Below are 27,340 nucleotides of genomic sequence, written 5' to 3'. Positions count from 1 at the left end.
AGCTTAAGAGAAATAACTAATAGCTACACACTAGTGACTGACAAACCGCACACAGTGATAGTGATAGTGTGTGTGTGTGTGTGTGTGTGTGTGTGTGTGTGTGTGTGAAAACAGTCCGTGCAGATTAAAGCTTCAATGTATCCGATTGCAGTAAATATGAACAATGCACCCTGATCACCCTCACCCTGCACCCATCTGACTGTGCACCCACACACAGCCTGCTAGGCTGCTCTCAGTTGTTTATCAGATAGAAAATCACACCGGGGGGTCACCTGTCTGTCTGGGTGAGACACTCTCAAGGTGCCTGCTTATAGACTGTAGAACGAACACAGCAAAGCCCCCCCCAGGTTAAGCCAACAGGCTTTCTGCACTTAGCCATAGGTCTCTGTGTAATCATGATATCTTTAGTCAGCCATGACAGGACAGATGCAGAAACAGTCCACGATGTTTGCATCAGTATCTGGCTGTCACTACCGGACTCTTCAGGATGTCGAACACACTGTCCTGGGGAAATATGCAAAAGTCACAGGTGACGTGAGCAAGGACCGGTTTATTTTCCAATATTTAATGTAGTTTTCTTTAAATATGGGGGGGGGGGGGGGGGATTACACCTTGTAATCATGCTATTTTCCCTCACCACCTGCACCCCCCAGAACAATCTGCCCACCGTGGCAGGCTGTGTGTCCCTGTCTCCTCCTCTACTCTCAGATTTCTCTATCAATTGGCAGCAGGAAGCGTTTTTTCCTGTCCAGCGCTGTGTTGTGGTGTGATGGCCTGTTTTAATTGGCCACAGTAAAGCTGGGAATTACAGTAGCTTTGGCACGGATGTAATCTGGTTTAAACCTCACCTTTCAGAGATAGGAATGTTCAGAGGCCCCACATTTTGAACTGCTCCTTGCTCAAGACTAATGTGTTCCATGGTGTTTTCAAACCTGTGCTTCACTTGCTTTTTGTATCAATACAGGGCCACGCTGCTGCTACAGTCAGGTATGTTTTACATGGAACATTCATATCAACAGAAGCCACGTGAAGACACCCGTCTGGTAAATTACATATACAAGATCGCATGTTTGGTGGTGGAACTTGTCAATAGAAATTAATAACAGAATCACAGTGCATAAAGGAGGGACTGGAGGCAGGGGAACACCCTGGGCTGGTCGCCAGTCAATCACAGGGCCGACACAACCATTCATGCTCACACTCGCAGGTAATTTAGAATCATCAATTAACCTGCGTGTCTTTGGACTGTGGGAAGAAGCCGGAGAACCAGAGAAGAACCCACACAGGCACAGGGAGAACATGCAGACTGCACACAGAAAGACCCCAGGTTCCAACCTGGATTCGAACCTTCTTGCTGTGCTAATAAGATAACATGAGATAAGGTATTCCTTTATTAGTCCTATGATAGGGACATTTACAATGTCACAGCAGACATGACGAGATATAAAAAATATGTACAGCTACGGTAGAGGAAGTGTAAGAAATAAAACATAATATACATGAAGGAATATAAAAAAGAAGGGGGAGATATTAAGTACTGCACATTGTGAAGTGAGGTAAAGAGATGAATAAATATATTGCACAGAGGGAGGTTGCTCTGAATAAATATATTGCACAGTTGGTGTACATTATACTGCAGTTATTGTCAGTTTTGGTGCAGTGAGGTCTACTGGAGCAGTGCTGACTGTAGAGTCTGACAGCTGCTGGAGGGAAGGACCTGCGATATCACAGTGTCAGTCAGTGTGTCCTTCTGCTGCCTCCTCTGCTGTCTTTTTGTAACCTTTTCCTTGTTTGTGCAAAGCACAATTCTTTGGACAATTCTCTTGACTGACCCATATTTCTAACATGTAACTGAACATCACTGTGAACAAACCTCTAGCCAGTCCGGATATTTGATGTGTTCTACCTCAACCACACCTACAACTAATGAAGCCCTGGATTAGTTACATCAGCTGTGCTTGAGACAACATCTGATTTGTAAATGAGTGTTCTATGAGGGGTTGTGTTCAGGGGGTGGAATAATGTTCAGACTGCAGACGTCGTTAAAAGTGGGATATTATGCTGAATTTGGAAAAACCACCTGTAATATTGGTTGTGTTGAGCCATTTCAATTGTTCTTGTTTGAGTTGTTCATTGAACACAGCTGGAAGTTTGTACATTTTGGCAATACGCCTAATTATAGTATATACACACTTAAGCACACTGTCATGGATTCTGTGTACCGTACTGTGGTGTCTGTGGTTTCACACCCAGTTAGTTAAGATTATAGATTAAGATTAAGTTCTCCTGAGTCCATCCACCAAACATGCAATCTTGTTCTTGTCTGAGTTGGTCATTGAACACAGCTGAAAGTTTGTGAATTATACCTAATTTGGGATGGGGATAATTGTACGTGTTTGTGTATGTATACACAAGGATTTTGTGACAGGAGTTGATGAGGAGATAAGACAGGAACTGAGACGTGTGTTTGAAATGACATAAGAAGAGAGAGGCGAGACAGAGAAGGGGGAGCAGGGTGGTCAGTCTGACAGGAAGCCAGCAAAAATATAATATAATACCTGATGCTGCTCATGTGGGGATTCTTGAATCCTTCATGTTGAATTCCTGAATCGTTGGGTCTCTCTCTAATTAAAGAGTTTGGTCTAGACCTGCTCTTTATGGAAAGCGTCTTGAGATAACACTGTTGTGAATTGGCGCTATATAAATAAAGATTGATTGATTGATTGATTGATTGATTGATTGATTGATTGAAAAAGGACTGTGTGTTTAGTCTTTTTGACCACTGAAAGAGCTTGAACACTACATCCACACACTGATAGCAGGGGCTAGCATCCATGGTGCATGTATTTCCTTATGCAACTTGCCTAAAACAAGTCGTATGTAATGAATTTTGATTCTTCAAACAGATATTTTACATATTTATTTACATTTTTTATACTTTTTTGTTACATAATTCTGAAACTAAATTTAATAATTACAATTTTAGATGTGATAGATTTTCACAGTTAATTTCATGAATGAATGAAGAAAATAGCCTGGAGGTAATGTGCTTCTCTGTTTGAACAGTCTGCTGTGAACCATCTTCAAACTTCTGCTGAGATTGACTAGATAACTCAAATAAAGACCATTCAGAAGTTTCCTGCAGTTCAAACAATTGTGCTTTATGACAGACACGGCAATGCTCAGGCAGAACTAATGTTAATCTTTAATCCATCCATTTACTTAGAGGACCCCACAGTCCAAAGGTATAGATGCTGATTTTCAGAGCCCCTCTTAGTTTATTCCTTCTTCTGTGGTTCCTGATTCTTTTTGCTCCCTTCCACTCTCCCCTTTTGTACAGCTCCCCTGTGGGAGAGGTGGGTGTCATTCTTTCGCCATCATAACCAATCCCTCTATTTCTTGTATGTTCTTGTTTATAATCTTTGTTTCCCATTATGATATATGTCTGCAACAACCTGCCAATATGTTGATTTTCATGAACCAGCATGTTAAAAAGTGTCACACTAGCATAAAGTTGTCACAATTTAAGCGAACTTCTGTTTTGTACATTCATTCTACTTGTGTAGGATCTGCAGTGGGCGGCCAAAATCCCATCGAGGTTCTGCTTTTCTGTTTGTTTGGCAGAATAAACAGAGTCCCATAAAAAGATCCTGGAGTGACGGTGCCTTTACTATTTAAATAACACAATGCAGAAGCCCACCGGTCACATATAGAAGTATAGTGTCCATACAAAAATAGAGAGGGTGTAAAATATTAATCTTGCACTAATGTCGAAGATATAAATAGTGATAAAAGATAAATGCTCAGCTGTTACTGACACTTGATTTGTCCAGAAATTAAGCACCTCATGTCCTTTTGTGTTTTTTGCATTTTGTGGGCCATTTTGCCGATTAAAGTAATTTATAAAATATGCATGTCCAATGTCTGGAATGTAAATATAATAAGTTAGTTACATCAAGCAAAGATGTTTTTAATTCTGCTGAAACTACAAGGCTAATACTAAGTACTTCAAAGCACCATTCACTCGTCACTGTTCATAATCTCATACTAATTTCTGTACTGACTATATAGTGCAGATTTAATTTACTGAGCGCTGTTTGCTGCCTGTTAACAAATGAGAAAATAGTTACAAATTTGAAAAACTGCTACATCTTTTTAATTCAAATGCAGGCTTGTATGTCTCTTTTATTTAAATAGAGCCCTACTGAAGCTTGACTTTCACTCTGTCAGTGGCGGCTAGTGACTCAAAAAACAGGAGGAAAACCACTGCTCCATATCGTTTTACACTATTTAGCCACTTGTCTCCACTTTCCTGTGTTCAATGAAAAATCAAAACAATGGCCTCCAAGATTTCTCACAGCCAGGACAAGCAGTAACTGAATATTACACACAGTGTGTAACGAAACACTCATCAGCCAGGTGCCAAGACACAATTATGATAGTGGAAGAAACACTTTTACACTCCAAAATAAAAGCACTACCACGTATAATGGCAAATAATGGGACCAAATCAAAATCCAAGTTCTTCTAGCTGTGTTCTTCCAGAGAAAGAGAGAAGCAAACACACTGCCCGTGCAGCAGTCTGCCACCAGTGGGGTCCTGCCGTAGGTCCAGTCCGGACAGCTTGATGGAAACTATGCTGCATCAGCAGAGCGGAGCTCATCCTGTACTGCTGCTGGCCTCCAGTACTAATCAGTCGTCACTGTTAGTTAAACGGCCCCTCAGGGCTGCTACGATGCGTCAACTGTTGCGTCAGCTAATGCAAGAAGCTAGCACACCGCTTGGTAAAAAAGGAAATATAAATCTGAAAAAAGGACATTTGAACTTTGAACTCTGTTTTAACGGTCTACATAAAATGTAATGTTTTAGTGATGTGTGATTTGGAGATTATCACTGGACCAAGGCAATGCCCATATTGTGTTCTGATTGATTGGTTAGGGAGGATGTCCTGTCTCTGACTGGCCTGACCGTGAAATTGTTAACCCTAAGCATGTGACTTCCTACGCCTAAAACTAACCAATCACAGTTTCCCATGCCTAACCTTAACCAATCAATGGTTTGATGGACAGGACTTTCTTTGGCCGTCATAGGAAAAAAAAAAGTGCACCCCCCAACCCCCCCCCAAAACCGCTTCAAACTGAACAGACAGCCCTTTACCCTTTTGCCTGCAGGTGTCACTGTTTCACCATTTTCATCACAATTTCATAATGGATTTTTTTCCTAGAGGATTTTGGTAGTTTTGTGTATACATTGACTCCCTCTGACCTCTCAGCATAGAGGAGGAACAGCCCCCTCTGCCTCTGTGGACCAGTCTCCTCTGCTGTGTGTGTCTGTTGTCACAGAACTGTGCATCACTCAGCGGGAGACTTCGGTGTTACACTGTACAGCAAAGCTACAGCACATCAGAGCAGCGTCCTCACTTACCGTTCAACATCCCAGATGCGAAGAGGGGAGACGTTCTCACAGCATGCAGTGCCTGTTACAAAGGAGCTGTACACAGAGAGACAGGAGAGAGAGAGAGAGAGAGAGAGAGAGAAAGAAAATAAAATGTGTCAAAAAAGTATTTATGCCAGCTACAATAAAGCTCTACAATGAAACCAATAACAGCAACAGAATAAATATGATACCTTCTGGAGGATGTTCTTATTAATGCCTGACTGAAAGGGATGTCATTTAACAATCCAAGCCCCATGAATCATTCTAAATATATAAAACTCAGTGGGCCACAAACAGAATCCCATGTGATAACGTTCTTATTGGATAAAGAGGACTGGCTGTGTGTATTTTACCCTATTGGCTGTTAACTGAATGAATTTCCGTACCCCCCCCCTCAAAAGTGTCCCGTTACAAGTTTGGAGATAAATAAAGTCAATACAATACAATACAATGGATTGATTTCAATAGTAGTTCTAGAATGACTGAAGGAATGGCTCGCCACTTTTCCAGCAATATTCATTCTGTTTCTCTGTCATTCCAGATCCAGCACATCTCTGTTCTGCAGTAACCCCTTTTCCTGCCAGTCCCATCACTCAACCTTCCCCACTCACGTACTCCCCTGCTTCCCATTTTTCCAGTCAACACCGGAGTATATACACACCAGCCCATCTCCACTCTAACACCATCAGGTTGTCTAGTCTGCATGTGCCCTAGCTTTCCAGCATTCAGCCTGTTTTTTTTCCCAAGGGAAGAAGGTGCCAGAGACAGCTGCTGTGTCTCTAGGTTCTCTGCTTTTTCTTATTTGTCTTTGTTTTGTTACCTTTTTTTTACACTTTTTACTGCAACGTGCACGCCGCCAAAGTAACTCCCAACATACAAAATGATAGAGAACTGTTACACCTCAGACCATTGGTGACCAACACTTTCTCACCGAGGCTGTTCTCCTAACCTGGAGCACCTTATGATCTATGACTATGCGTATGATTACCTCACAGCCAGAGGCTGCTGGAGATTTAAACAACGCCAACCTGAGGAAAGTTCTGACAGGATATCACTAACACATCAGCTGCCCTACACGTGGTGGAAAGACGGTCACTGTTGACAAAGAAACTGCCGACAGAGAGGTCAAAGGTAAAAGCATAGGAGATGATTGTGGACTACAGGAAGCGACAAGAAGAGGGACACTCCCCCCTCTCCATCAATGAGACTATGGTGCGAAGACTCAGCAGCTTCAGCTTCCTCGGTTTCCACATCACCAAGCACCTGACCTGGATTCACCATTCCGCAGACACCGTCAGAAAACAGCTAGACAATTTGGCTTCTTCTGTGGGCTGCACAGGCTCAGCTTGGATTGCAGGATACTCTGAGAGGATCCTGAGTGGCTGAGTCACTGTCTGGTATCACAGTTGCACAGTTGTCTCCAACCAAAAGACTCTATAGAAGATGGGACAGAGCTGCCATCCATGGAGGAGCCACACCAGCAGGTTCACTGCTCGTCTACATTGCATCCATCCATCATTTATCTGGACCGCTTATCCTTAAGGGCCGCAGGGGGGCTGGAGCCAATCCCAGCTGACATTGGGCGAGAAGTGGGGTCACCCTGGACTGGTCGCCAGCCAGTCACAGGGCTGACACATACAAGCAGACAACCATTCATGCTCACACCTACGGGCAGTTTAGAGTCACTAATTAACCTGCATGTCTCTGGACTGTGGGAGGAAGCCGGTGAACCAGAGAGAACCCACACAGGCACCGGGAGAACATGCAGGTTCAAGGTTCAAACCACAAACCTGCCGGCCAGCGGATTCACACCCAGATTCGAGCCTTCTTGCTGTGACGCAGCAGTGCTAACCACCGCTCCACCATGCATCTACATTACAGTTCATTCATTTTATCACAATTGTACACCAGTCTACCTTTAATTTTTGCACTATTTATGTCTTAGATTCTCTTTCTCTCATTTTACTTGTGTGATTTTCTTTTGTACATTGTCAGCATTGTCAGAGAGCCTGAGAGCAACGACTTTATTAACAATTGCTTCACTGTAATTGTTGTGCAGATGACATTTGAACTTTCAATTTAGTTCATTGACTTTATTTATCAACAGCTACGATTGCACAGAAAGGAAAAATATTATCTTTACAGCTTCATGTAAGAGTGACAGTAGATCTAAAGCACACTGGGACACTTTGTGCTTCTCTTAGGAAATTGTTAAATGTTAAACAAGTCAGATAAGGATTCTCCTTGCTGTCACATAGCAGCACACACACACACACACACATCCCTGTCCCTACCTCCAACACACATTGTTTCCCAGAAGAAGAGAAGAAAACTACAACAGTCGTGATCCTTTGATCGGAGTGGCAGGTTGGAATTAGCAGCCTAGGTATGCACGGTGAATACCATGCATGTGGAGAGGTGGGGGAGCAGTAAAAAGAGAGGGGAGGAGCGCTGTGGGAGTGGGCTGACAGGGTGTGTTTGGGTGTTAGAAGCTATGTAGAGGGTGGGGTGGTAACCAGGGCTTCTGGTGGTAGGGGGGCTTCTGTTGGGCAGGGCCTGAGTCTCAGGGCTTAGTGCCCTCCTGCAGGGTTGACGGACAGTGGGGAGGACCCGCCTTTTACACACAGGGAGACACTTACTGACAAATTCTGCTGACCAGATGACAATACTGTCCATGGAGATACAGTGGCAGAAATAACACTGAAATCCATGTATGCAGAACCAGGAAGTGGGTGGAGAGAAAGCGAAGCGAATTTTATTATTTTATTATTATTTTATTTTAAGATCTTATCTTATCTTATCTTAAAATAACACCAACTACTCAAATACACTTCGATGGTAGATGGTTTACCCCCTGACTCCTCTGAAGCCACTGACAATACTAGATGTAACTTCCAGCACTGTCAACACACCAGGCTGATATCCCATCAGCCCCATGTGTTGGCACGCCAAAAGGAGCCGTCTAAAGCAAGAGGAGCTACGTCAGAGCAAAAGGGATACTGAAGTGGACACAGAAATGAAAATTCATACTCAGGCTGTGGAACTGAAAATACAAATATGGCCGTAAACCACAATGAGGGGAAGGAAGCTATTAGCTCCAGCTGTGGTGGAGAACGCTGTCAGAATGTGATGCAAGTTTGTATCTTCATTTAACCTCCCTAACAAGACAACTAGTGCCAGCAGCGTGGGCTCAGCATACACTTCTCAACAATGAGACACTGACTGAATTGAGTCATGATTGGCTGAGGGTGGTTTGGCCACATACTGGTTGCCCTGACCCCCTGATTGATTGTTAGATTGCTGGCATGGAAAGAGATGCCAGAATTGAAGAGAGAGGTCCTGGGCCGCTACCAGGATGCCCCTGGCTGAACAAGATTCAGACACTCAGGGCTGAAAAAGTGCATAAAACCATTGAATCAGTCGTTCCATTACCATTTGCTGGATCTTATTTTATTGTTATCCATTTATATTGTAAAGCACTTTGTAACTCAATGTTATTTTAATTCCATTTTTTAAACAAAGGCACAATTCTGGTGTATGTCAAGGCATCTTGTGCCTTTATTAGTGAGTGGACAGAAGAGAGCTGACAGGAAGCTGACAGAAACAACATGCAGCAAAGGTCCCCGGTCAGAGCCAGCCAGGATGCTGCACTTCATGGTCATCGCCTTAAACTCTGCACCCGAGGCACCCGGCACAATAACCAATTTCATAAATGTGTATTATTTTCTAAATAAATACAAGAGCCACTGCCCCCACCCCACCCCAACACTTCTACGACAAAACCTACGTCCTGGACAGAGATGGTTGGAGGTGCAGACTGACCTTTCACTTAGTACCTTCTGGAGCAAAAGCTGTTTGCTGTAGCACATCTTTTATTCCAACTGTCACCTCTGTAATTATTATGTAACACCCCCCCAATGCCCTTAATTCAACATCGATCCTGGAAATTTAGTTGGAATTTATCCAACTAGGCGTGAGATGAATTTTCTGTTACTTGAAAATGCTATGCAGGAAGGCAGCTGGCATCAACGCACAGTGGTGACGACTGGGATGTCGTTGGTGGTGGTGGTGGGGGGGGGGGGGGGGGGGGGGTTGGTTAAAGCAGTGGCAGGACAGGACAGGGCAGGGGGGTGACTAAGTGCGGCATAGAGGCAGCTGTCAGGCCCATTATGCAGTGCAGCCCATTGGCAGGCCCCCGGTAATTAGTGTTGGGTAAACTCATTTATGGTCCAAATGGGTCGGGTGGGGCCGGGACCAGTATGCATGGAAGGTGACCTCTGACCCTGCTGACACAGGATACAATAGGGTTACGGTCACACTCACTATCTGGACCCTATTACTCTCCATTACTCACATTACTCACCCCTCACTTGGCTGTGGAGCTGGCAGAGGAAGGACAGGGGACACCGGCCACACAATGAAAGCATGACTCCCACCTCACCTCCCCTGGCTCTCTCACCCCTCTGAAGCACCAACCAGCCCTGATTTGGGGTCAGAGCTTGCACTGATATTATAGCTGCTAAGGTCAAAGCCTCTCTCGCCTAATGTGGGACGGGCGTCCCCTTTAAACACACACATATGCACATGTACACACATATATGCATACGTACATAAACACACACACACACACAAAGTCACATCATCTCTCACCAAACAGAATCACCCTCCTCTGCCCCGTTCTGTGCCTCCCCCCACGGTCCTCCTCTCATCATTAGCAGCACGCTGGGCCTCTGCTGCCGTTTGGGTAACCTCATCAGCTGGCTGTATTATCTAAGGGCCTGTGTGGTAGGGTCACACAAACTGAGTCCTCAGTGGGAACCCAGCTACACCGACACACACACACACACACACATGCGCGCACACACATGTGCGCACACACACACACACACACACACACACACACACACAGCCCCTGCTGGGGGTTGAGTCCAACAGCACCAACATTGTTAGCTCCAAATCAACATGTTGACCGCGCACAGAGAGCACCAGACTTCCCCAGGCCCCCACCTACTCACTGCTGCTGTCCAGACGGTCACCATTCTCTGATCCCAGCTCAGTACACACCAACAGCATCTTTTACGGGACAACAACCCCTCAATATGTGTACCTATCCACAGGTTTGGGGGAGTTTAAGCTGCTACTAAAACATCATTCTGGAGACTGAATTATTAGGTGACTTTCAAAAGCACAGAAGTGACCCAGTATTGGACACTGCAGGGCCGTACCTGGAGCAGAAACGTCCATGGTAAATATTGTTTGCCTGTTTTGGCAAACCCACAAATAGTTGGGGTTGCATTATATTGTCAATTTAGAGTTGCATGTTAACTGAATCGTCATGTCTTTGGACTATGAGCGGAAACCCATGAAGGCACAGGGAGAATGTGCGACCCGCACACGGAGGGGGGATTACAGGTCAACTTTGTTGGATGTAAAATACTGTCACCTGTTCAGCATAACTTTAAGCTTACCTGCTCATAAACACAGCCTTTTCAGCTGCTGGTGATAGTTTCAGAGTGGGTTTGTATCCAGATCTGAGCAAAAAGAACCAAAACTATTTGCATGGCAAGGTACCACGAGGGTTGAGATATAATATGTGTTGCTTGTAATTTGAGTGCTGTTTGGTAATGGCATAGTGTCTGTCTTTTTCTTACGCCATAATTCAGCACTCAATCTTTTTTCTCACTGCTCTGGCCTCCTGTCCACAGTCAGTACTTTACACCACAGAAAAGAGATATTTTTTAAATACAAATGCTAAAAATACAGAGGAGGAAAGGCTGAAGTATGATTAAGAACCTTCGTAGACAGGGTGAGGTCCTCATGTGTAGCAGCAGCATTTCATAGCAGACAGTTTAAAACTGTTTAAAATGTATACCCAAAGAGACTTTCTTTACAATGATGCAGCACAGAGACAAAGCAGCAAATCTGGAGAAACTAATAACATTTTTTTTGATTGAAAGATGACTCAGTTAAATTAATTAAGTGTGTCACCATGAGGTGGAACCTATTAAACAGACAAAAAGAAACTTCTTTACGCTGTGATAGATTAATCACGAGGATTTGGCCCTAGCTCTGGTTCTTTGATGATGGGTTCCAGTTTGACTCTGTGTTGTGCTTGTGTTATAAGTTATAACTAGAAATATTGACAAAATTAAAACAGCTCAAACTTTGAGAGTTTGGGATTTCAATGTGTGGAACCTGCCGCTGATGACACTTGTGACCCTGACTGACAAATGATTTAAATTCTTGCCTTTCCTAACGGCCTTTGGAATTAGAGAATTTCAAAAAAGACTTCTGTTAAGAGGACATAATACAAACAAAAAGTAAGTCAGTATTTATCTCAGCGTCTGCCCCGAGGGCCAATTACACATGAATGCAAGAGAACAGCCCACATCCCCGCTCTGGGAATGTGGAGGCATTTGGCTCTGGACTCCAGGGGCGGTTTAGCTTTGCTCAGTCACCCCCCACCCCCACCCGTCAGAAAGAGGGTTGTTAATTTGTTGCGCTTGACCCCAGGCTTTGTGCCTGACGTGTATCTAGTTTGTAAAAAGTGCTTTTATCTGCTTTCTAAATATGTCTGAGCTCAAAGGGTTATGATGCTTTTATATCGGTCATGGGGGGAGACAATGGTCAAAGGATGCAAGTGCTGACCCCCGCTGACACAAACCACACACACATGCGCGCACACACACACACACACACACTCACCCTCTGCCACTCCTAGCCTCCTCTCCCTCGCTCCCTTTAGCCTTTTCTTACACACCGATATGCATGGGCAAACATATGCAAGCACATAAACGCACTTTATCTCTCTCACAAATTCACACTGTTATGCTTGGACAAACACACACACAGACACACACACACACAGATATGCCCGGACCCTGTTGTCCCATCCCCACCCCCCTGTGGTCCTTTTGGCTTCTGTTTGTGTCTCCTGTGTGTAGGGTCACCAGGACATTCCTCAGTCGGCCCCTTGGCTCTGTTCACCCGGCTGGAACAGACCGGGACCCAACACAACTGTCCACACTAGACCCGGATACACACACACACACACACACACACACACACACACAAACACACACAAGACACAACAACACGCTAATGTTAGCTGACTGTGGTATCACGTTTGGTCTCTATCATACCTTTTTACCAACAATAACTAGTCAAACTGTAATACGAAATAAATGAAAATGCGTAATAATAAGTTGGTCACTGCAAGAATATGTAACTTTAGGTGAACTGGATAATGATACTAGTGGACGCAGTTACACAGTAACATCTACTGTACTGAAAGTTTGCCAACACTAGTTAACTAATGTTATCGAACATCAGTTAGAACAGTTAACATAAACTACCAGCCATACCAGAACCAGCGATGCTGCAGCAGCAGTGGACTGATAGCTGGATCCATTTAGACTCTCCATGCTCAGACCCTTATTAGATCCTGTGAGGGATTCCAAAGGATCTGGATCGCAGCACCCTGCCCCTCATTACAGCTGATAAATTCATCACATATGGAACGATGGTGCAGTGGCTTGTATACAGGTGTATATGCACAACCATTTCAAAGTCTGGAATCACCATGTGAGGTAGTGCTAACCCTCAACTAACCTTCTATTTCTACTGTGAAGTTTTAACAGCAGCTTTGCTAAAACAACACGCCTGTTAATTCTATTATTGTTTCTGTTTAAATCTGCACTGATTTTAATGTTAAAGTTCCAGTTTGTTTTACCAACGTGTAATAATTTCCTACATTCTTAGTTAAGGATCTTAGTCTCTTTCTGTGCTATCATCATTTTGGTTGAACTAATGTACAGCATGTTGTCCTTCATGAGCACTAAATAATTTTGTTTTCTCTCTCTCATCTCTTCATACAAAATAACATTTATTGGTAAAGAAGACTCTCTGCAGCCTAAAAGCATGAAAGACCATTCAACAAAACAGAGCAGTGCCCTCAGTCACCTGACTGCACCCAATCAAGCTATGGGGGCAGACGAATCCAAACTCTTGAAATGTTTGACTAGGGTAAATCCCTACATGAAGACCAGAGCACTGCAAAACTATTTGGACTTATTTCTTTTGAAAAAGCAAATCAGTGAATGGATGATTTGGAAGGATTTGGTTTAACAAACCAAAAGCCATTAGAAGCAAACGGAAAAACTGCAGTTTTAAACTCAAACAAGTGAAAGTCACAGTCCACTATAATGTGGTGACATTTTTGGTGCGAGTCAGTGAAAGGAGGTCTCTGTGACAAGTGTTTGTATGGCAGGGGTCAAAGAGGAGCGCGACTGACAAGTTTTAAATTGGGATCCACTAGATGCAGAGCTTCAATGATCAGAGCTTTCTCCTGCTCAAAATGTGGTGGGAGTGACGCTCATTAGGATAATGTGATGTATGAATAACACTGCAGCCGGTACACATCACACACTCCCACGCTGTTAGGGCTCCACAGAGCCTGGATCAATACACTTACATACTTTCATACTGGCTGCACAGATTCGCTAATAATTCAAAATGTAATGTCAGGGCTCATAAATGTACATTAAAGAAATGGAAGAGAAAAGTTAACCAATCCAACCTGCTGCTTTGAATTTATACCAAACATCATAAAACTTTCATTTGTATCAATATGTATATCTAGATTCAACAGAACTACTTTTTACAAAAGTCTAGGGCTAGAACAAATGCTTTTCCAATTGTGGACAAATTACTTTTCAACACATTTGATAATTCAATAAGATAAGATAAGATAAAACTTTTATTGATGCCCCATCGGGGGAAATTTGCATGTTACAGCAGCAACACAGACAGGGGCGAGATAGGCATGGATAGAAAAAATAAGCAACAGTAGGAAAGCAGGACAAAAAAGACTTTAATAACAATAATTATTATTTACACTATGATAAATAATAAATCACTGGTGACAATAATGATTTATGTCCTGGTCTCGGGGGGGGGGCCCTGCCCTGCATGTTTTAGATGTTTCCCTGCTGCAACACGATGATGATGTGATCATTTGAATCAGGCAGACTAGGCTTGGGAAACACAGACTCACATCATTTATTAAGTGAAGACATTTTCTGGCTCACTCCTGTGACTTCTACATTGTAAACTGAATAATGTCTTTGGGTGTTCGACTAATCTAATCTTTGGAAATTGTAATAAAAGCTGTTCTAACTGAACAGCTGCCCAGTGCCCAAAGTCACCAAGTGGCAGAGAGAGCCTCTGACCTGCAATCATTCATTTTATACCATAAAACCCCTCTCTCTCTCCCTCTCTCTCTCTCACTCTCACACACAATTACAAAGTGTGGAAATGATACACTTTGAATTAATAAAAAAAAAATATTTTATCCAAATCAATGTTTCCAAATAAACTGTAATAAAATATGGTGACACTTCAACACCCCTACTCTGCTTTTATCAGCAGTGTATAAACATTTAATAATTGGTTTATTACACAATATATATAAAGTAGGTGTAAGCAGATATAAGGACGTATTTGTAGAATTAAAACTAATAATGACAAGATTTTATATTATTATAGTTGTGTAACTGTGTTGTCATTCATTGTGTCTTAGTACATCAGCCTGTCCACACAAATAGGTACAGCTGTGTCAAATATTTTAATAACCACTTGTTTATTGAGTTTTGTCTATGTAATGCATAACAATGGAACCGTCTGTCGCAACGTGCATCAGCTGGAATATTTTACATATGACTTTGCATAGTTTTACCATTTTGTTTTACATATTGAGACTGGAAAAATATTATAATAAATATGTTAGAAATGTAACTGAGGCTGCAGCTAATGAATGTTTTCATTGTCAGAAACTCTGTCCGTGATTTTTATGATTAACCAATTCATCATGTAGCTCAAAAGATGTCACAGCCCTTCAAATGTCTTGTTTTTTTTCAAAAGCACAAAGTTTTCTGATTCACAATGATCAATAGAGATATTGATCAGTCATATGATATAATATCTTAGAGACAAAACAATTGGAGCTAATTTAACAGATTAATTGATAATGATAAATCTATTGTCAAATAATCTGTCGATAATTAATTTTTTCCTGTTAAACTGTTCATCTACCCAAGTTGTATTCATGTTATTAACAGTTAAATAAGCAATACTAGAAATCATAATAACGAAGTGTATGCAACATAACCTTTAACAATAGAAACCCTCTCTTAAGGGTTCTTACAAGAGTAGATTTTACAGAGGTTTAACAAGCTCAAAACTGTTTGGACACCAAACCAACAGATCATCAGCATGTTATCTGTGCTATGCATGCATCCTTCCACACAATGAAGGAAAAAAGCATCACTGCTATATCGTGCTCTGATTGTTTTGGGACATTTGGAAACAGACTTGGACAGTTGTTTGCCCCCATTTATGTTTCTATCATGTTTAACAAGGCAGAGGTTATCTTCCAGAGCAAATACATGTAAACACTTCCCTTGTAAAGTTGAGAGCTGAGAACACCTGTATGAGGCCAGCATGTAATGAGAGGTCTTTATGTGCTGTGTGTGTCTCGGTGAGCTGGAAGTTTCTATCAGTGTGTGTGTTTGTGTGTGTAGTAAGTGTGGGGTGTTTGCAAGGTGTGTCTCTCTTCAGAATGTCTGCCTATAATGCCTGTCTGCATGAAGCTATCTGTGTGTGAAAGGAATGTAAGGTGTGTGTGTGTGTGTGTGTGCGTGTGTGTGTGTGTGTGTGTGTGTAATGAGGGGGTTCAGAGGGAGCTGTGATTATTCTCGCCTCCTGTGGTGTGGGTCCTCTGGCTCTGTGGGCCCCAGGGAAAGCGCCCTGTATTTAGCGTGTGGGAACACACATTCTGCCCCCTTATCGCTGCATTGTTGCAGCCTCGCTCTTTTCTTCTCTTTTTTTAACTAATTGAATTCTTGACTCCTGAGCCACAGGGACGGCTCGGGAGAGACCAAAGAGAAAGACATGAATTTCAGGCTTTTTCTTGCGGTTGAGTGGGGCAGAGCAGTGGGGGTGAAATTGGAGTGTGTGAGGTTGGGTGGTGGTGGCTGTGGCGGTGGTGGTGGGGGTGTAGTCAGAGATGGCCGGCTCTGGCTGGCTGGGTGGCTGCTGTGGAGTCACCCTGTACTTTGATACTGGCGGTCAAAGGTCGTCCTCCCCCAGGAGTGGTGAGAAAGTGGCGAATTGGGGACGGTTTATCAAACAATCATTTTTTCCTTTTGGAAACTTTCAAAAGCGCTTTTGGCCCCTGCAACATCTTTGTAGTTGTGCTTGAGGAACTCCAGACAAAACAATTCTTACCCCCTCCCTGTTCTCACCTCTCTTCAGGATGGCTTCTCCCTTCACTGGCTTCTGCCCTGCCCCCCTTCTCTACACTAGTGGTCAGTGTAGCGTACCCCCAATGCCAAACCCTACCCCAGCTCCAAGTCAGGATACCCACCTAGTCTGGCAGGAAAATGGCACAGGGACATAACTGGCTCTACACTGCAAGATTATCAAAGTCAGATTGTGACAAAAGTTTCAATGTTGTAAAAAAGTATTGTGTCAACCACTGACATCCTCTTTTCAAACATGAAAACACAGCCATCTCCATCTATATGGCCACAGGTGCCTTTTACCTAACTGTTCATTATGGCTGTATAGACTACGCTCACAACACTGTTATGAAGACAGAAACACTTGCACTACATTTGGCATCTGGTCTCTTGAGGGGAGCTGTGTCAAAAGTTCACAATGCTTCAAAGGAATTTAGTTGATGCACTAGAAATGGGGATATTTATTTAGAATTTATCAAAAAGCCAAAATAGGTTTGTCCTTATCTGCTACATTCATTCCCTCTTGACCTGTGTCAGCATCAAAATGCTTCTTACATGTTAATCCATCAGTATGAAATAAATTAAATATCAAGTAATACAACATTTATTAACATAGCAGTTAGTAATGAGTACTTTTACTGTTACTTTCTGCAGATAAAATGTCTTCACTTTTGCTCGAGTGCTACTTCGAATGTAGAATATATACTTCTAATGGAGCATCAATAAAAGTGTATGGCTGCCTTTTACTTTTACTTCACTTTTACTTAAGTAAACCGAGTAGCTTAAATTATTTTTTGCGGATAGCACATGATAGAGTCACACACTTCTTACAGTGACGGTCAGAAAGACCTTGTGCTAACGTGGTCTTTATGTTAATCTGGCAGCATTCTGTCCAAGTGTTGTCACAGGCCCAGCCTCCTCAGAGTGCCATAATGACTTTTACATAGAAGTGATTTAATAACCAAACCAAACTGAGTTCATCCTCAACTGTTACTAGCAACTAAGATGATACAGTGTGATTGAAAACAAAACAAAAAATCACTGCACCTCAGCTGTTTTACCTGGTGCTTAGTAAGGAAATCGATATAGAAATGATGGCAATAAAATCCAGGATAAGTCTAAAAAGCTAATCAGAAATATCCCAATTCGAACCCAAACCTCATGTCCACAGACAATAAGTATGAGCTAGACAAGCACAGCCTTGTCCAAGTAACCCTATCAGCCATGACTCAGTGTGAGAGCTGACCTGCCGCTACACATCTGCAGCTGCCCAGCCCACACATCAACCTGTTGGGTCTTGTTTGTGTGAGAGCTGGGTCTGCAGGAAACCACTCAGTCAATTATTAGCTTACCACCTGCCCTACTTCCTAATGCCTGGACCCGCACACACAGGGTATACAGCAGGGGAGAGAGAGAAGACAGGCAGGAGAGAAAGAGAGGTATAAACAACTCTTAGAGAATTTATCAGGTCTCAAATAATGGGAGGCACAAACAAATCAAGGCCACATTAACAGGGGTAGCAGTGTACTAGAATGGCTCACATGCTAAATTCTGCATAATGTCCACTTCACCAAACAGGTGAAATTGTTTATGCTTCCTAACTGAACAGATTGATAAACCCGAAGTTTAACGGACTTGGTGTTATACTGTGATAATTAAGAGTTCTCTTAATTTTTTTGAGCAGTGTATTCATATCAATAGCAGTGTTAGATTTCCTTCTTACACCGCACTGCCATCTCTTTTGTCTGCTACAAGCCACTCAAGATTTTCATTTTGGTAAACTGACAAATCACATTTCAGACTCATCAGTATTTACTTTAATGACAACTAAAAGTTACAAAATTGGCCTGAAACAAAGTACTTTTGATGCAAAAATAGCAATTGACTTAAAGAGTAAAATTATAAATCAGAATTCTAAAAACTACGTACAACAGAAATTGAATGGACAAAAAAGACAACAGATATAACAATGGGAAAAAAAACGTATCTAATGTATTTAACCCCTTTTAACCTCACGTGGTGCCTCGCCACATTTCATTGACCCTGTCCAATATGAGCTCCTTCAGTGGGCATTGAGTGTGGAAAAAGGAATATGATTAGGAAAAGCAAACTGAATGGGGGGGGAAAGAAAGCCAAGGTCCATTGCCACTGAAGGGATCGATGTCTGTTCCAAGGCAAAAGAGAGAGCAGACAGGGGCAGCCACCCTGCTCTAGCCTTGGCATTTCACCACAGCCATAACAATCCTCACTAACAGACCTTGAGATGATATCCAGTGGAACAACAGAAACACAGGGATGGAAACACAGGTGGGATGATGTGTATGTGTGTGTGTATGTGTGTGTTGGATGGAGTAGTGTCTATAATCTATCAGCTCTCTGCCAGTTGATTGTACATGCATTAATTGACGCCTGCCTGTCAGTAGGTGGGATGTCATGGTCCAGGGAGAGCTGCTTTCCTGCAGTAGTAACACACGTTGATTCTGGGAGATAGAAGAGTGCAGTAAACTGAGGAGTTTACTCGCCCCAATCCAGAATGTGTGTAGTGAGCAAAGGTGCAAAGAGCCTGGTGCTTCTAACCTTTAAACTCAGTTTGTGAGATCAGTTGTAAAATATCTTTTGTGGCTGTAGAGGAAGTCATGTCCGTAATAATTCCAGTGTTGTCATAGTGATATCATCATAGTTCATAGGTTGAGCACGGAGAAATCTCTAAGAGAAAGTGTTACAAACTGGAGGTGCAGGGTTGGAAACATTGGGGGGTTTACCAGGCAGGAAGGATCTAACAAAATGATTGAAGGATTGATTGTGTACAACTTCAGTGCACATAAAGTGCTATAAATTGTTTGGCTAAACTTTTGCCAGTTATGGTTTGTAATAACAACACTTCAATACTTCCTCTTGGATGCATATTTACGATCCAGCATCTGTTCTGGGGAGGGGACTACAAACCCACTGCCTGGAAATGTCTCAAACACAGCAAAATAAAATAATAACCTTTATTTTACCAGAACATATTCCATTGAGATTAAAAATTGCTTTTAGAAACAATTAATTAGTTAATGAAAGAGACACAACACAAAAAGATATGTTTACAATATGTGAGATATACAGTAGAGGACCAACTTTCTTCTGTGAGATATAAATACACAAGTGTGATGAGAGGAGCCTTGTACAGCACCAGTCAAAAGTTTGGACACACACACTCTCATTCAACAGTTTTTCTTTGTTTATTATCTCCTACATTGTAGATTAATATTGAAGACATCATAACTGTGACAGCATACATATGAAAATATGTAGTAAACAACAAAGTGTTAGACAAGACAGAATGGTTTATATTTCAGACTCTTCAGAGCAGCCACCTTTTGCTTTGATGGCAGCTTGGCATTCTCTCAGTCATCTTAAAGAGGTCGTCATCTGGAATAGTTTTCAGTTAACATGTGTCTTGTCGAGAGTTCATTTGCGGAATTTCTTGTCTTCTTAATGTGTGAGACCATCAGTTGTGTTGTGCAGAGGTCAGGTTGGAGCACAGTTCTAAACAGTGAACAGCCCTATGCGACTACTGTTCTAATCCATTTTATGGCAAGAACCACTCAGTTAATTAATTACTTTAAGACATGAAGGTGGGTCATTGTGGAAAATTTCAAGAACTCTGAACTCTGAAGTTTCCTCAAGTGCAGTCATGAAAACCATCAAACTGTAATTGGCTCTCATGAGGACCCCCCAGGAAAGGAAGACCAAGAGTTACCTCTGCTGCAGAGGTTAAGTTCATCAGTTAACGGCCTCAGAAACCACAAATTACTATCACCTCAGATTAGAGCCACATCGATGCTTCACAGAGTTCAAGCAGCAGAGACATCTCAACATCATCATCGCCTTCATGGTGGAACTGCTGCAAAGAAGCCACTACTGAGAGAATTGCTTGGCCCAAGAAACATAAAGACTGGACATTAGACCAGTGGAAATCTGCCCAAATTAGAGATTTTTTTGTTCCACCCCCCATGTCTTTCTGAGAAGCAGAAAAGGTGAGCGGATGGTTTCCCACCATGAAGCATGGAGGAGATGTCCTCAAGGAGCTGAATGAGAGAATGCAAAGAGTCTGCAAAGCTGTTATCAAAGCAAAAGGTGGCTACTCTGAAGAATCTAAAATATAAAACATACTCTAGTTTGTTTAACATTTTTTAGTTTACTACATAACTCCATATGTGTTCCTTTATAGTTCTGATGTCTTCAATGTTAATCTACAATGAATAAAATAGAAAAAATAAATAAAGAAAAACCACTGAATAAGACTTTTGACTGGTGCATATTAAAGTATACCAGTATGTGTTTCAGCGAGTTGCCAGTAAAGGCCATCCTACCTGGGAGTAAAGCATGCAGTGGTGAGTCAAGGCTGTATAGTTTGTGATAAATCTAAGGAAAGCATGGTAAGCCGTGTCAGCCGCAACAAGTCTCGTTTTATATTACAAGAAAAACAATTTGTTTCTAAAAGAGAAACTCAATTTAATCACCAGTTTTTTCTGTAAGCACTGTACATGTGGCTTAAAAGGGCCGCGAATCACTGATCAGAATGCCCAAGTATTTAAGGACTTAACCTTCTCAGTGACCTTTCCCACAAGAGTGACTACTGTGGCCTGCTCTTGCCATTAGAAAATAACATGAGCCTGGTCTTATCAGCATTAAGATCAAGTTACAAGTGAGATTCAGATGTTCTGGACAACATTAAAAGCAATTTGCAAGTTGTGGATCAACCCTGGCTGATATGATCAATGGCAGCCAGGGTTGATGCACAACAGTAAATAACTGTACAAGCAGTGTAAAAATGAATATCAATCTGTCATATCTTCTATCTATCTTCTATCTCAAATCATTTATGGAAATGGTGAATAGAAGTGGGTTGAACACAGAGCCATGTGTAACACCCATGCAAACAGACAGAACATCAGAGCAGTGACCACATTTAACACACTGAGACCAATTGGTGAGGTAGTTAGAGAACCAACCATTTGTTTGGTCTGAAACCTCTAAGTTAAAGTTTGAGAAGATCATGGCTAATCATGTCAAAAGCCTTCAATAATTCAATAAAATGTGCTGCACAATGTTGTTTTATCAAGTGCCAAGGAAATGCCATTAACTACCTTCAAGGCTGTAGTAATAATGCTATGATTTTTTCTAAACTCCGATGAAATGTTGATAAAATGTCATTTGAATATGAAAACTCCTTGAGCTGCTTACCCCCAAGGACCTTGGACAGTATAGAGTAATAGTATTTCGGCAGTCAGCCTGTGGTTATTTCAAATCATTGGGTCTCCTCCTTTTAACAATGGGAGAACAAAAGCAGATTTCCAAATCTTTGGGATTTCTTAATTTGCCACTCTGAGGTTAAGAATATGTGTGAGAGGCTCCGGAATTAAAATCAGCTGCCAGTTTAAAAAAAAAATAGGGATAGATGAGATCATTGTTTAAAGTATTACTTGCGATTAAAAAAAAAAAAAAACTTTGCTGTTTTGATTCGAGAAGATATTTTTTTTCTCTTGTCTAAAAGCAAGCCAGTCAGTGCTAAATCCCATCAACTTCACCTTCAGCCCAACCTATGCTATGCTCACGTATGTCTCTTAGGTCAGAGGAAAATCAAGTGTTATCCCTCCCCCAATGAATCGCCACCTTAGCCCCTGGTAGGGTCTCCAAAGGCGAAGTGGTTCCAGGGGAGGGGCCAGACTGAGAGCGGTTCAAAAACCCTGTATGACGAGTGAAACCACCAGCAGTGAAGGAGGCCGCCAAGCTGAAGAAAGAGGCCTTTCAGGCCCGGCTGGCTCGGGGGTCTCCTGAAGCAGCAGATCAGTAACGGGGGGGCCAAAAGGTTTGCGGCTTTGGAGGTTGCTGAGGTGAAAAAACCCGGGTGTGGGAGGAATTCGAGGAGACTATGGAGAAGGACTTTCGGATGGCTTAAAGGATGTTATGGCAAACAGTTCGGTGGCTCTAGGAAGGAAAAGCGGGGCTTGGCTCGTGCTGTATTCAGCCGGGGAGGAGAACTGCTGACCCGGACTCGGGATATCATTGGGGAGTGGAAAGAGAACTTTGAGGAACTTCCGAACCTGATCAACACGTCCTCTGTGGAGGTGGCGGAGTCTGAAGACTCAGGGAAGCATTGTCCATATCCCTGGCAGAGGTCTCTGAGGTAGTTAAGAAGCTCCTCTGTGGCAAGGCGCCAGGGGTGGATGAGATTCGACCAGAGATGCTGAAGGTCTGGACATTGTTGGGCTGTCATGGTTGACACGCCTCTTCAGTGTTGCGAGGAGGTCAGGAACAGTAGCTATGGATTGGCAGACTGGGATGGTAGTCCCCATTTTCAAAAAAGGGGACTGGAGGGTGTGCTCCAATTATCACGGTATCACACTGCTCAGCATCCCCAGGAAAGTATCCTCCAAGGTGCTGCAAAGGAGGCTCCGCCCAATTGTCAAACCTCAGATTCAAGAGGAACATGGGGGCGAGTCATGGGAGTTCGCCCATCCAGTCTACATGTGTTTTGTGGACTTGAGGAAGGCCTATGACCGTGTCCCTCGACAAATCATGTGGGGGGTACTACGGGAGTATGGGGTACCGGGTTCATTGCTATGAGCTATTTCGTCCCTGTATAACCAAAGTGTGAGCTGTGTCTACATTATAACAGCAGTTGCACAGTGCTGTACATCTTAACTTTAACCCAATCTATTCACGTTCACTGCAGCCCCGATGACAGAGGCCCAGAACCAGGAGCCTACCATTTCCAGTTACCCTACCTCACTGACCTCCCTTAAGTCATCAATAAAGGTGGACAGAATATCTTTTTAGGGTACATAACCACAGACTGTTGAGGTGGGCCACTACTGGAGCTCCAGTCTTTCCTTCTCGCCGTGGGACTGCAGATTGGGGTAGGTGCACCCCTGCCGTGCTCTGAGTAGACTACTGCAGAACCACTGGAGGAGAGTCCTGCTCATCCCCGGACAGCTTTTAAGTGTTATGACTTATGACTAAATGTTACTTTATACAGAAGTGTAAACTGAGTACTGATCAGTTCTACAATTGACGACCTGTCTGTCTGCCCATGTACTGGTACGCACTCTGGAGTCGCCCACCAGTGGAGTCTTCCACCAGGCTAAAGCTAGTGAGCTAGTCAAGGCAGAGAATGTGCCGGAAAATTTGAGTCACAACGCAGCAACAGACTGTTGTGAATTACCAGCACGAAGCACACACCCTTTGAGCTGAAGTATGAGACAGCCTCGGCTCTCAAATCTGTGTACAGTGACAGACATCTAGTGGGCTAATAGCACAAAGCTCAGATTAGTAAGATCTGAGCTAAAGGTAACATTCGTTCATCTGTTGTGTACTTTGGAGGGGGTGGATACTCAGTTGGATACTTTCAAAATCTAGCTTACTTTTGCAAGTTTTTCCAATTCTGCATACCCTTAGACCTAGAGTTGCACTAAAAATTATTCAACCTCCTACTGCAAATTAGGTGTATTGCCAAAATTGTATTTAAACTTTCAGCTGTGTTCAATGAACAACTCAAACAAGAACAATTGAAATAGCTCAACACAACTAATATTACAGGTGGTTTCTCCAAATTCAACAAAATATGACACTTTTATTTACTTCTGCAGTCTCAACATTATTCAACCCCTTCTTGACAAGCGTCTTTAGTAGTTTAGTAGTTAGTAGAGCACCCTTTTGCTGCTATGACCTGCTGCAAACGTGATGCATATCCAGACACCAGGTTCTAACAGCGTTCCTGAGGAATCTTAACACATTCCTCATGGGCATGCAGCCAAGCCTTAGTGGACGTTGAGGTAGGCTTGGGATCATTGTCCTGTTGGAAGGTCCAATGATGCCCACATCATCCTTCCTCACAGACGGCCTGATGTTTACTCCTGGATTTCCTGATACTTGATTGAATCCATCTTGCCGTCCAAACGCTGCAGGTTTCCAGTGCCAGAAGAAGCAAAGCAGCCCCAGAGCATCACCAAGCCACTGCCATGCTTCACTGTAGGCAGTGTTCTTTTCAGCATCTGCCTCATTCTTCCTCCTCCAGACATACTGCTGATCCATAGACCCGAAAAGTTCCTGTTTTGTTTCATCACTCCATAGAACGAAATCCTACATCTTCTGTGGCTTATTTATATGCTATATTATTTCGAGCATACTGGACTTGTGCTTTTGGGTCAGTAGTGGTGAACGTTTTGGTGTTCAGGCTGGGGGCCTTCAGTGTTTAGTATGTGCCTTACTGTAGAAAGTGAAACCTCAGTGCCTGCTGCTACCAAGTCTTGCTGCAGGTCTTCTGCAGTCACTCAAGGGTTTTTGGCCACCTGCCTCCTCAGATATCTTGTGACTTAGCTTCCTCTTTCTGCCACATCCCGATGGTGTAGACGGAGTTCCTTTAGCTTTGAACTTGTGAACTATTCTTCCAACAGCATCTCTAGGAACATTCAGTGCTATCATTTGTATCTTTTCCCTTAACTTTTTGGACAATTGTCTTGACTAACCCATATTTCTAACATGCAACTGAACGTCACCATGAACAAACCCATAGCCAGTGCGGGAATTTGATGTGTTCTATCTCAAGCACACCTGATGCAACTAAAGAGGCCCTTGATAAGTTGCATCAGGCGTGATTTTGCCAATACACCTAATTTGCAATGGGGGATGAATAATTTTGAGTGCAACTGTAGGTCTAAACTTAAAGGCAGGATCTGCAGAATTGGAAACACTTGCAAAAGTAAGCTAGATTTTGACAGTACCCAACCAAAAAGATACCTTCCCCCCTTCAGGCCTCGCTCTTATGGGTTGCAAGTGATTTTAATGTGTTGTTCTTTCATATCCTTTGTGACTTTTAGCTAGGCTTGCGCTTAAACAACTGAGGGGGAAAAGGATATTTTCCTTTCAGGAACCAGCTGAAGTGTGGGGCAGGAGTGTGTTTAATAGGTTTATCAGTGAGATGACATCTGGTTTCAAGAAGAGTTTTAATTAACCAGGCCGTTGGTCAGTGAGAGGTAGGGTGCAGGTTTCCATTATGAGGGGGCGGCGTGCTGAAGCACAGCCTGCTATTTCAGCCAGCAAATTGGAGAATTAATGATGTGAATAATCTGCCTGTTCCTCTCAGATCTGAGATACTCTGCGGCCTGGATCTGCCAGACAAGGCAACCATGCAGGTATGCTGATATACTGCTTACTTCCTTGTGTGCAATAGTCACAAGTTTAGACTGAAAATGAGGACATTTTCTCTTCTCCTATTTATTGAGGGTCAATGCAGTACGTCCTTTGTGTAGAAAAGAGGAAAGTACAAGTGTGGAGGTCGGTTTGTTGGATGGGCATGTAGTACATCCAAGTTTGCGTCTAGTCACAAGTCAACACCTAAAAGATCTTCTGGTTTATCACATAGGATTTTAAAACTCTGGAAAGTCTTGCCAAGCACACTGGAGAATAGACATAATCTACCAGGAATATGCATTTGCATGTATTTGATTCAAAGATAATGGTTTTATTTAAATGAATAAGTGTTTCAGTTGTCCAACCTTACTTTAGCCATAGTTTATAGTTTTAATAAGACAATCATACCAGTTAAAGAGTAACCTGCTTCTGCAGTTAGGTAGATCACCTAAAGATGTGATTTACTTTATTTGGTCAACTAAACCCCTGCTGCTGTCATTGTCCTGCTATGCTCAAACCACAGGAGCTAACGTTAACTGCTATACTTTGTTTTAATTATTCCTGAAGCTGCATACAGAGCAGACAAATAATCAGTGTGATGGGAAACCCAAGACCAGGGTTGTTTCCACCCTGCAGACATACAGACACTCTGCATCACTGTTGGATACTGTTACAGCATCCTGCATCTGTCTGCCTGCATGTCATCAGTGGTGTGAGTGAGTGTGTGTCAGTGTGTGTTATTAATTGCCTAGGTGTAAACATGGCTGAGAAATCAAAGGCACTTCTAAATCACCACTAGAGTGAATTTTGTTCTGCTCTGTCAAGCCTGTTTCAGTCAGTACCTTCATGGATATGTGCCATGTCTCACACACACTTTGAATGCAGTATAAAGTCTAAAATCTTAAGCTATTCCTTTAAAAATATATTGTGTTCTGTAAGTACGTGTTCATACTAGTCAACTGTGTGTGGCTCCAGAACCCTTGTGAGTGGCTCTGAAGAAACGCTTACCTTACTGTGGGACTAATAGCAACAGACCATACTCTGTCATACAAGGGAATTGTGTCTCTGGGGCGGCACGAAGTCAAAGTCCAAATCTAGAGAAACAAGAGTCAACAGTGGGCACATGTCAGAATATGAAGATAAACAGTCTGAACTTTTGTGAAATAAATGCAGACTGTAAATACCACAGCACTGTGCATCATATTAATAAATTAGAATTGTAGAGGTGCTCTGACCCGGGCTGTCTGGTCTCTGGATCCACTGATGATAAGTTTGTCTTTAGAGTCCAGGCAGTTTACTTCCTGGTTATGACCTGATAACTCCATCAACATGTCATTCATCCTGCTGTGGACCAGGATCTTGCCATCACTGAAACAGAAAAAACATGCTTGTCGGACTTCGCCTGATATCTCTACTGGTGGGCA

At 42.7% G+C, this 27,340-nt stretch overlaps 1 protein-coding gene across 1 annotated transcript in view; it reads right to left on the bottom strand.

Moving 5' to 3' along the window:
* fbxw4 (F-box and WD repeat domain containing 4) overlaps nt 1-27,340 on the bottom strand; it is a 48,245-nt gene that overhangs the window by 17,778 nt on the left and 3,127 nt on the right. Inside the window, exons 4-6 of the mRNA XM_070841026.1 lie at nt 27,152-27,284; nt 26,925-27,010; nt 5,425-5,490 (exon numbers count right to left, since the gene is read on the bottom strand). Coding sequence (XP_070697127.1) covers nt 5,425-5,490; nt 26,925-27,010; nt 27,152-27,284 — 285 coding nt within the window. The remainder of the gene's footprint in view (nt 1-5,424; nt 5,491-26,924; nt 27,011-27,151; nt 27,285-27,340) is intronic.

This window comes from Pempheris klunzingeri, chromosome 12 (assembly GCF_042242105.1).
Source record: "Pempheris klunzingeri isolate RE-2024b chromosome 12, fPemKlu1.hap1, whole genome shotgun sequence".
NCBI lineage: Eukaryota > Metazoa > Chordata > Actinopteri > Acropomatiformes > Pempheridae > Pempheris > Pempheris klunzingeri.
This window is presented reverse-complemented; position numbering and strand designations above follow the sequence as displayed.